Source organism: Capsicum annuum, chromosome 4 (genome assembly GCF_002878395.1).
Source record: "Capsicum annuum cultivar UCD-10X-F1 chromosome 4, UCD10Xv1.1, whole genome shotgun sequence".
NCBI classification, from domain to species: domain Eukaryota; kingdom Viridiplantae; phylum Streptophyta; class Magnoliopsida; order Solanales; family Solanaceae; genus Capsicum; species Capsicum annuum.
In genome coordinates this window covers 193,918,302-193,929,908 of record NC_061114.1, presented here as the reverse complement: position 1 = coordinate 193,929,908, position 11,607 = coordinate 193,918,302, and the positions used below count along the sequence as shown (strand labels likewise).

At 36.1% G+C, this 11,607-nt stretch overlaps 1 protein-coding gene across 3 annotated transcripts in view; it reads left to right on the top strand.

The window, feature by feature from the left end:
• Positions 1–1,994: 1,994 nt before the first annotated feature.
• Positions 1,995–11,607, top strand: part of LOC107855063 (protein GIGANTEA) — an 82,070-nt gene continuing 72,457 nt past the window's right edge. The window contains exons 1-3 of one of the 3 annotated variants that reach the window (XM_016700047.2): positions 2,008–2,152; positions 3,580–3,652; positions 4,423–4,513. In XM_016700047.2, coding sequence (XP_016555533.2) covers positions 4,427–4,513 — 87 coding nt within the window. In that variant the 5' untranslated portion in view covers positions 2,008–2,152; positions 3,580–3,652; positions 4,423–4,426. Of the gene's footprint in view, positions 2,153–3,579; positions 3,653–4,157; positions 4,514–11,607 lie in introns of all 3 variants that reach the window. The other 2 variants (XM_016700045.2, XM_016700046.2) reach the window with 2 other exon arrangements.

The window sequence follows — 11,607 nt, the reverse complement described above, 5'->3', positions numbered from 1 at the left end:
GCTACCCCCACCAGTTCCCCGTTCCCCACCCCTCGATTAAAAAATCTATCACTTGCAACATTAACATTCTTCAACAGACTCAATTTCTGAATCGATTCGAGTAAAATCAAGTCAAGCAAATAAATAAAATCATCGGAGAGAACAATGAGTTTTCTAATATGAGTAGTAACGTGGATCGAAGTGATGGGTTTACCAATGATGCTGACCCACATGTGGAGATAAATCAAAGTTTGAATTCAAGGAGAGGGAAATAACATCTCCGGAGTCTGTTCCGACAAAAACTAGAATTTGGGAATCAGAAGTTGTGGTGATTGCTAAAGAAAGAATCGACGGAAGTTGAGGAATTGAAGGGTTTAAGCCAACAAAAAGTTCTAGAACGTTCAGTGAATGAGATTTGGGTTCTGATCCCGGTATGAATTTCGAATTTGCCATAGGAGAAGAAGCAGAGGAGCTAGCAATGACTAAATGACTATGGGGTTAACCATTACCCTCTTCATTCTTAATCTTCATTTTTTGCTTTTTGAAATTGATCAGTACTATTGGTTGTTGCAAGGGTGTTGGGGTTTTTGTTGGCTTAAATAGAGGAAGTGTTGGCGATGGCAACCTGGTGCGAAGAGGACGATGGCAACTTTGGCAATTCAGTTTTTTGTTTAAGTATTATTGATGCATAGATAATTGATGAATTATAAGAGTGAAGAGAGTTAACAAGAGATTATCAAACGAAATTTTCTTTTGGTTATTGAAGAAGATTTTTGATCTTGTCGGAGGTGTTGGTTATTGATTGATTCGTCCATTTTTTCTTTTTGAAAATTTTTTGAAGCTAAATTGAAAGTGTAAAGGTTTTATTTTTTATTGTAGAAGTCAAAGCTTAGAAGGTGCTAAGAAAGAGGTGGCGGACTGACGGATTTAATGTTTTAATTTTTTAAAATTGTTTTAATGTAAAAGTGGTCAAAAAATGATGCCCACTCGCCTTCTACGCGTGTAATCACGTATTCCGTCCTACTCATTCATTTTTGTGCCACATAAGCTTGGTCAACGGTCAGAGGGGTTTAAAATATTACATTTTATTGAGTTGAAGGGTCTAGATGTCAAATATGTAAGTAGGAGTATCCACATTACAAAACGGACATAGTACAAGGGTCCACTGAGCTATTTTGCCCAAAGAAAACGTAGAAGTTTAGAGAGAATAGAAAAAAATAAAGGTTGATAAAAAAAAAGAAAGATTAAATAAAAATAAAGGTCAAGAAAAATTTAAAAAGAAAAATAATTTTTTTTTAATTATAAAAGTAGACGTTGAAAGGTATAAAAAAAAGTAAGGGTTGAAAAAAATTTAAAAGAACAAAAAAAAGAGGAAAGAAAAAATAAAAATAATATAAAAAAAGAAAAAAAAAGTTGAGAGGGAAAAAGTAAGGGTTGAGAAAATAAAAAATAAAAATAAAAATTAAAGTAAAATTAAAAGAGAAAAAAAGTAAAAGTTGAAAAATATAAATATGGAGTTGTTATCCATTATGAAGATTATTTATGTAATTACTTCATTGATCATGATCAATTTTGTCCAAAAAATATTACTCGTTAATAGGTAAATACTATTTTAAGGAAGTTTTTTTATTTGAGGCTAAAATTTAATAGCGACACCAATTTAGATCTATTTTTGAAATTCACCCAATATATTATTGGTGGGTCAACTTGAACCTCATATCAGCCAAAAACGAGCTTTCACGCGCCTTAATGGAGATATAATACACATACCTTGATACACTCGTATATCATTTGAGGTGTCAAAAATAAATAATGTCCATTTAATATATCAAAGTAAAAGATAATGCAAGTCAAGGGGCTGATGATGTATTCTGCGCAAAGTAAAGTGGTATGCATGTGTCATGACTCAGGAGACCACATACATGTTATGATGATTGATGATGGGCTGAATGACATGACACATGGCCAGTAAGGGGGGTGAGAAAAATATCTCAATGCCACGTCTGCAAATCACAAGGAAGAGGGAGAACTCAGCTAAAGATCTCCTCTTCTACTCTGTCTTTCTCTCTCCTCTCCCTCTCTGATTTTTCTCTCTCTCTCTACTTTCTTCTCAACTCAAAAGCTGTTAACCAAAAATCTCTTTCAGAACTTCCAGAAAAATTTCTCCTTTCAGGTATATTTTCCTTAAATTTTTCTGCTATAATTTCTGTTTTTTTTTAAATATGTTGTTTTTGTATTTGCGTTACATTGTTTATATTTATAGCTCCGTGTTTCTTTGGTATTTACTAATTTCTACAGATATGCTGTTGCTGATTTGTTATCACTTTCATTCAGAAAAAAAAAAAAACAAAGTTAATGTAGTAATTCGTTCTCAAAAAAAAAATAAATTAATATAATTTAATATGACAAATTCGGGGAGGATATTGAAAACTAATATAATATATTACTTATAAAAATTATTAGGAGAATAATCTTTCTCTGAACAAGACTCTTTTTAATGACTATATTGTTGATGTTGTCTTATGTGTGTGTAACAATGGCCTAGTGGTCAATGAAGTCGGTTGATCAAACGACTATATTTATAGCTCCGTTTCTCTATGGGATTTACTATTTCTACAGATATGCTGTTGCCGATTTGTTATCAATTTTGTTAATATTACTTTCTTGCTTTTGTCTCAGTTTATCATGAAATTGGTGAGGAAGTGTAAAAATTGACCAAGAGATATTGAAAGCTCTGATTTTTTTTTTGGTTCATATTGTTAGTAGAGAATTCAAGCCAAATAATGTGGCTCTAGCTTAAATTATATCTGTAATTCAAGATTCGCCTTTTTGTTAATCAAGAGAAAAAATTTGTTAACAACAACAACAAATTCGGGGAGGGTAGAGAGTACATAGCCCCATCCACGAGGAGGTAGAGAGGCTGTTTCCGGAAGACCCTTGGCTCGAGTAACGAACATCAGAGATTGTTGTTAATAAGATTATTTTAATTATTTTAATAATTATTGGAAATAAAAAGTTACTCCAGTAATTCATTTAGAAAAAAACAAAGTTAATCTAGTAATTCGTTCTAAAAAAAAAAAATTTACTCCACTAATTTGGAAATTTATAGAATTGTTGAGTCTACAGTTAAATTGATTCCCTCCATTTTATTCCTCGTTCCTCTTTATGCCTATTTTTTTTTTACTTGCTAATATTTTCCTAGACTGATATTCATTCAGGTGGATTTCACTGTTATTTTTAGAACATAATTCTTTGTTACAGACTAGTGCTTGCTGGAAAACATTTAAAGTATATTAAAAATATAACCACTAGAGTATATTAGATCAGAGGCCGCGTGAAGGATTTTTAGTTTATGGGTTTTGGACATATTATTTTTTTGATGAGGTAAATAATTTTATGATAAAGGGGTAAAAGCCCTTAAACAAGCCGTATACCAAGTAGAGCACCTACAACAAAATATGGTCCTCTATGAATGAAATTCAATCATCAATGCACATCGGCGTCTCATGGGAACAACAAAAATAAATAAAAAGCAAAAGGTTGCTTTGGAACTTTACATATTATTCCTACGTATTAAATGAGTTTTTAACACAAATACAGGGTTTATGCTAAAGCCTGTAGCTGCAATGGTGGCTCCGTCGCTGTATTAGAGAACCCCTTTTGTAGATAATCCGTAAGTATGGATATAGAAATAGTACGGACCCAAACAAAATATATTTATGATATTGAGGACTCATACAATCAACACAACTAGCTTGATTGAGGCGTAGTTGTTGTATAATTCTTTGTTGAGCTTGATAATTAATTTGTCCTTGTAAATTCTTTGACAGGTAACATGATTTTTGTTTGTTCCAATTTAATGGGATGTTAAGTGAATCACATATTCCCCTCTTTAACCAGTTTCAACTCTCTCAGATGTTTTACTTTTGATAAGAGTTTTTATTTTGTATTTCGTTGTGTCACTAAGGATGTCATCACTGTAAGAAAATTTTAATTTATCAAACAACAATTTTTCCCTCTAGATCTCTTATGTCAACCATCCAAGAGTTCTTCACACACAACTTTTGTGCTTGGTATGGTCAAACTAATAAACCTTCTTTTTAGCTCTTGGAAGATGCTTATTTTATTGTGCACCTGTCTAACAGTTTTGAGTATCATTGTGTTTTTCTGTTTTGCAGGACAAATAGTCATAGGTTATAGTTAGTATCTGCTTACTATTTAATTAGGGAAGTTTACATTCCCGTAACCTGCATATTAATTCAGTGATACCATGAAGCTCTGAGGTGGTTTTGCTCGTTAGAAGTTCTGGACCATCCTTTGCTAGGATCCTAGATGTTGAAATTACAATCTGTGAATCCTAGATTGGTAATGGTTGTAGTGATACTTGATGGCCTTACTTGTGAGCATCCTCTCATATCGATAAAATTCTTGGATTGACAACAGTTACATGGCCGCTACATGCGAGAAGTGGATTGATGGCCTTCAATTCTCCTCATTATTTTGGCCTCCCCCTCAAGATGCACAACAACGGAAGGTGTGATCATTTTCTTAACATTACAAATTAATCATTATTTTCATTGCTTATGTTGGGTTTAACTACAATTATCATACTTTTGGAGACCAGTTCCTTTGACTGTTTCTATTTTTTTTTTTCATGTGGACAAACGTAACTGCACTATGGGTTTGCCATGCATTACTGATGTCATTACTCTCACCTGTAATGCATGGAGAGACTCACACTCTTGAACATAATTAAAAACAACGAAAAGAGAATCATAGAGGGAGCTTTGAAAGCTGTCATTTGTGTTTAGTTTGAGTTGCTTAACCACTATTTGTTCAGTTCCAAGAAAAGAAAATATAATGATTAGCTAGAATAGCAGCAAGAGAATTTCTCAGTTCAACATCAATGCCTGAGCTGGAGAGATAATAAAAGGTGCTGATTGCTTTTGCACTGCCTAGAAAGAAAGACTACTCTATCCCAAACATTATATATTGAAAATAATGCAGCTTAGAGTGCTTTAAGTTACAATGGACCTCCCCATGCCATATAATAGTGAAGTAATCTCAATACTTAGACAGGGTAATAGCTAGTAATTTTTTTGTATGCTTAATGACTTTAAATTTAAAAAGTCTAAATATATTCTCTTCAGGTAGCCGTTTATTCGGTTTGGTTGGTTTTTGCTAGTTAACCTTGCTTTTAGTTTCCAGGTTTTAAGAGGCAAATTGATAACCAAATCGAAATAGGTTTATTTTGATTTGAATGTTTCAAGTACGCCTTTGTTTTCTAGTTTTAATTATGTCTCGTACTCCAACTGGAGCTGCCTAAAATATTTGCCTATTTATAGTGTTACTGAAGCTGCTCTTCTGACGCGCTCAAGTTGTAAAAGCTACCTGCAATATAGGTTCTGTGGTTCACCTTCCTTGGATGCCATTCTTGTTAGGGTCGAAATAACAAGGCATCATGCGGAAGCTAACAACTGGAAACCTTGAGGCTTGAACAACGATAAATCATACAATAAAGAGAAGTATATAAAAAGAGGTATAATAATATTGTATGGTTTGGCCAAATTAACCAACATATGAAAAAAGCTAATATAATATACTACAAAAAACTATTAAGAGAATTATCCTCCCCCTAACAAGCCTATTTAATGACTATATTGTTGATGTTGTTGTGTTATGTGTATGTAACAATGACATAGTGGTCAGTGAAGTGGGTTGAAAACCTGTGGTCTCAGGTCAAATCCTAACAGAGACAAAAAACACTAGGTGATTCGTCCCATCTATCCTAGCCTTGGTGGACAGAGTTACCTGATATTTGTTGCTGGTGGAAGGTGGTACATATCGTGGATTTAATCGAGGTGCGTGAAAGCTGGCCGGTACACCACGATTATCAAAAGAAAACAAGGATCTTTAATTTATAAAAGTCTAAAATTTCTCTTCCTAGAAAAGATTAGTTTTCCTTTAGAAGTAAAAAACAATTATGGTAAATATTTTGTCCTTTCTAGAAAAGAAAAGGTAAGATACTATATGGTAAAAAAATTTGGGCAAACCCAATCAACTGCCCTTTGGCATAGATGCTATTGTTAAAATTTCATCCGCCTTGTTCACATAATCTTTGTCGGTGCTGCTTAACAAGGTTAACAACTTATAGTTAAAATTGGTTTAAAAATATCTTTACTTCTACAGATAACACACATAAAGGGTGCTTTAGCGCACCGAACTGTCCCTTTTTCCCCTACAGATGCAACAATAACAATAGGGATGCTGAGAATATGTTTGAAAATTTGTCTCCATATGTGGTAGCTCAGATATTTTTTTCTTGATAGAAATCTTTTATAGTCACATTGGTTGTGGCTTGGTCTAAATCCACCTTGAACTTGTCTCAACCTTGCTGAATTACTAACTCTAAACCACTTGTTGGGATTGCAATGCAGAAGCTAACAATTGCAAACCTTGGACAATGATAAATCAAACAAGTTTCCCTAAGAAGTTCTTCTCATGTTTGTTTATTCAATTTCAGGATCGAATGCTCCAAGTTCCCATTTTCTAGCATGGCTCGATTAGAAGGAAAAACTTGAGAATAAAGAGCAAAATTTAATCAAAAGAAAACCTTAAAATCATCTAAAAAATCATAATATTGCAATTATTTATAATAGTGTTCGACAACAATGTCTAAATCTTGACAAGCTGACAACCAAATATCCAGTGTAATCTCACAAAGTGGTGGGGTTTCGGTAGGGTGGTGTCTATGCAAAACTTGCCCTTATCTTGTGAAGATAGTAAGTCCATTTCCTATAGATCCTCAGCTCAAGTAAAGCATTTCAAAATAGGTATGGAAAGAGAATACAATAGTGAAGAAGTCATTATTATGAAAATAATGGATTAAAAAACAGTAACAACAACAAATAATATGATACTGAAGCAAAGAAAACAAACATGTAATAATAAAAAATGAAAAGATAATATGACAGTAATAGTAATAATATTAATAAGGAAAACTAGACATCGCTCGATTACTTACTAACCTTTTGCTCTAATCCTCGACCTTCAGATCATCCTATCTATGGTCATGTCCTCGATAATCTGTAGGTATAGCATGTCTTGTATCACTTCTTCCCCATACTTCTCCGACTTACCTCTACCTCTCTCAGACCCACTATGGCCAACCTCTCACACCTTCTTGCCGAGACATTTGTGCATCTCCTCTTCACATGCTTAAATCATCTTAGCATTGCTTCTCTTGTCTTATCTACCAGGGAGGGCACTGCACCTTGTCAAAAATCATGACACAACAACATACCCAGTGTATTCCCAAATAGTGGGGTCTGGGGAGAGTAAAATATACGCAGTCTATACCACTACCTCTGAAGAAGTAGAGAGGCTGTTTCCGATAAACCCCTGGCTTAGGACAACAGACAACAGACAAAGTCATAATAAAACATGAAACAAGATGAAATAACAAAAAATAAAACACCCTCAAGGTAAGTACTCTACACTATTAAACCGGGAGCACACACCTCACCCAACCCTCGTACGACTACTAGCACGGCTGCACCAAAGCACTCCTATCTACTAGCTACGCCTCACTCACCCGCACTAACCCTCTAACCTAATTCGCGTCTTCCACAATTTTCTATTTAGGGTCATGTCCTTTGTAAGCGGTAACTGATCCAAATCATGTCTAATCACCTCCTTTCAGTATTTCTTCGGCCTACCTCTATCCCGCCTGAAACCATCCAAAGCCAACCTCACACCTACGAACTGGGGCATCAGTGCCCTCCTTATGACATGCCCAAACCATCTTAACCTCACTTCTCACAACTTGTCCTCCATTGAAGCCACACCCACCTTCCCCCGATTAGTCTCATTCCTAACCCTATCTTCCCTAATAAGCCTACTCATCCAACGCAACATCCTCATTTTCGCCACCTTTAACTTCTGGATATGAGAGTTCTTGATCGGCTAACACTTCGCTCCATACAGCATGGTTGGACGGACTGCCACTCTATTGGATTTACCTTTAAGTTTGGGAGGCACCTTCTTATCACAAAAAACTCCCGAGGCGAGCCTCCATTTCATCCACCCTGCCCCAATATAGTGGATGACATCCTTGTCAATTTCTCCATTCCCCTAAATCATAGATCCAATATACTTAAAACTATCTCTCTTGCAAACAACCTGGGAATCCATCTTTACTACCGCCTCATCCTCAAGCGTCAATTCACTGAACTTGCATTCCAAGTACTCTGTCTTGGTCCTACTCAACCTGAACCTTTTAGACTTTAGGGTTTGTCTCTAAACCTCCAACTTATCATTAACACCCCCCTCCTCCCGATTCTCATCAATCAAAACTACGCCATCCACAAATAACATACACCAAGGCACCTCTCCTTGAATACACTGCGTCAAAACATCCATCACCAGGCGAATAAAAACGAGCTCAGAGTAGATCCCTGGTGCAACCCTGTCAAAACAGGGAAATGCTCTGAATCTCCTCCCACCGTCCTCACCTGAGTCTTCGCACCATCATACATGTCCTTAATCAATTTGATGTATGCCACAGGGACCCCTCTAGCCTCCAAGCATTTCCAAAGGACCTCCCTAGGGTCTTTGTCATACGCCTTCTCCAGGTCAATGAACACTATATGTAAGTCCCTCTTCCTCTCCCTATACTGCTCCACTAGTCTTCGCACGAGGTGAATTGCCTCTGTCATCGAGCGACCATGCATAAATCCAAATTGATTCTCAGAAATAAACACGATCCTCCTCAACCTCCGCTCGATCACCCTCTCCCAAATCTTCATAGTGTGACTCAACAATTTAATACCCCTGTAGTTGTTGCAACTCTCCTTGTTCTTGTATAACGGAATCATCGTACTCCATCTCCAAGCCTTGGACGTCTTCGCCTTCCTGCATTAAATGGTTTGAAATCATTCAAAATAAAATATCATATTCGATGAGTTTTAGATCCATGTTAGTGTTTATTTCAAGCAAGAAACAAAAAGTACCAAAGATTAAAATCAAAAGGAATGATGAGTGGAAAGAAAAACTACGTACACAACAAGGTTTAACGTTTTTTGTCCTCCTTTCTTATTTAGTATTGAAGTCTCTCATCTATTCTCTTTATATTTGCTCTTTAAAAGTATTCAAAATATGCTCTTCACAAGTGCCTAATACTTTTACTTTGCTCGTTTATAAGTTCCTCGAGAATCTCATCAAAGTAAGGTGACCTTTCAATCCCAGTTTAGAAACTTTTTCTAGTTGACCTCTGGCGTATGTTACCATTACCAGTGTATCTATGTTGGCTGGCTTACTGTCCATTTCCTGTCTAAATACTGGTGTAGCTTCAACGAGATTGGTTTGGCTAAATCTCAGGATGTTTCCTTTTATTTTTCTGGTGTAGCTATTGTAAACCACCAGTGCAGCTGTGCTGACCTCTTTTCTTTTTCACACTTCTTGCTTGATTTCTCAATTCTTTTCCTTTTTTGAAAATGTCCAAGACCTATAAAAAGATCAGACTTGTGATAGTGACTGATCATTAATAGTAAAAACTAAGCAAAACAAAAGAAAATTCAAGTTGGTGAGTCGATATAAAAATCAATTCAAACATTCGAAATAAAGGTGGCGTTTTGGTAGAAACATCATCTTTCCATTCGGCACTAACATTCGTTCTAATCTATTGGCGTTCATATATAGTATTTTTACTATTCTCACATATTTAACGTCCATCTTTCTCACTCCACCAAATGTTGAATCCCAAGTCCCAACTACATAAGTTGGGAGAAGTATTTATGTGCGATGTAGATGCTGAATATGAGGAATGAAGGCTGATGAGTGGTGAAATATTGAGGATGAAGACAGATAAAAGGGAAAATTATCAATTTCTTACCAACTTGTATAAATAAAATTAGTAATGGAGACAATTTTTAAAACAAACTGTCCCAGATTATCAATTGAGAATGCAGAATAGCTACAGAGGCCTTTTTTTGTAGTTACGACGACAACAACAACAACAACAACAGCATACTTAGTATAATTCCACTAGTGGGGTTTGCGGAGGGTAGTGTATACATAGACCTTACCACCACCTTGTGGGGGTAGAGAGGCTGTTTTTAGTAGACCCTCGGCTCTAGTAAAAACATTACAAAGCATTGTTTTTAGTAGACCCTCGGCTTAAGTCAAAACATTAAAAAACAGTTCTAGTAAAAGGGAAACAATGAGAGAGAAGAAGCCGAGATAAAATGCCGCGAAAAGCATTACGAAATACACTAAAAAGAACAACCACTACAACAAAAATACTACGACAATCTCAGCGCAAGAAAGGCCTTTCTGTAGTTAGAGTGGAGGAAACTATTAGAATTTGTGAAAGGGAAAAAGGACCCCGGTCTAGATGGGTTCAACAAAATTTTCCAAATGAGCGGAAGAAAAGTATATTAATTTCGGGAAGTTCTTCGGTTGTCTTTTGAAGGGTTGGAGGGTAAAGTTAAATTCTATTAGACCATGAGACCAGAGGGAGTGATGAGGTGAAAAATAATGGAGTGGAGGATGAGAGCAATCTTGAATTGGTGGATCTTGAAGGGGGCCAAAGTTGGTGGTGTATAGTAGAAGAAATAAAGTGTTGGGCAAGGGGATTGACAGGTTGACAGGGGCAGGGGTGTTGAAAAAAATAGTTGTTAATGGATTGTAAAATCAATGGAAGGCAGACTCGATATGTATACAAGAGACTAAAATGGAGTCTTTAACAGGTGGAATAGTGAGAAGTGTGTTGGGAGGAAGATGGGTGAAGTACAACTACATACCGGCTCGGGGCAACGCGGGTGGTATACCAGTTATGTGGAATGATCGAACGTTAGAGTGTGTATAGATTTTTAAAAGGGAGTTTATGATCGATGTGAAGCTTAGAAACTTTTGGAATGGGGCAGAATGGGGTTTTGGGGAAGTGTATGGGCCTTGTGGGTAAGGGCTCAAAGGAGATGTTTTGGGAAGAAGTAGGAGAGGGACTACGAGTTGGGACATTCCTTGGATGATAGGGGTATTTTAATACTATTGGGTTCCTGGAGGAGAGGCTGGGGTGTAAGGTTATTTCCAGGGCCACGGAAGAATTTTCAGAGTTTATTGATGATCATTATCTTATTGATTGACCTTTGATAAGAGCTTGTTTCACTCGGTTCAAATCAGGAGTCTTCTTCCAAGTATAGACTTGACATATTCCTAGTGTCTACTTCGTGGGAAGAGTCGACTCTTGGAATAAAAGCTGCATTTCTTTTGTCAGAATCTCCGTTATCATCAATGGGTCACCTAAATGTTTCTTCCCGACTTTTAGGGATTTAAGACAAGGGGATCTCCTATCTTTCTTTCTCTTTGTCTTGTCCATGAAGGGTTTAAGTGTAATGCTTCCCAAATATACGTCTTTAGGATGGGTCAAAGGATTTTGGCCATGCATTTAGAGGAACATTGGGGTTGAAATTTCATTTTTTTTTTTTGATAAAGGTAAAGTTTTATTCATCAGCATTTGGGACATGTTGGAGACCTCCAAAAATTGGTTCCAACACAAACAAACAGAAAGAGAAGTTAAATTCTAGTAGATTACAAAGAGCCTAAGAGAATTCGATTAACTATGCACTC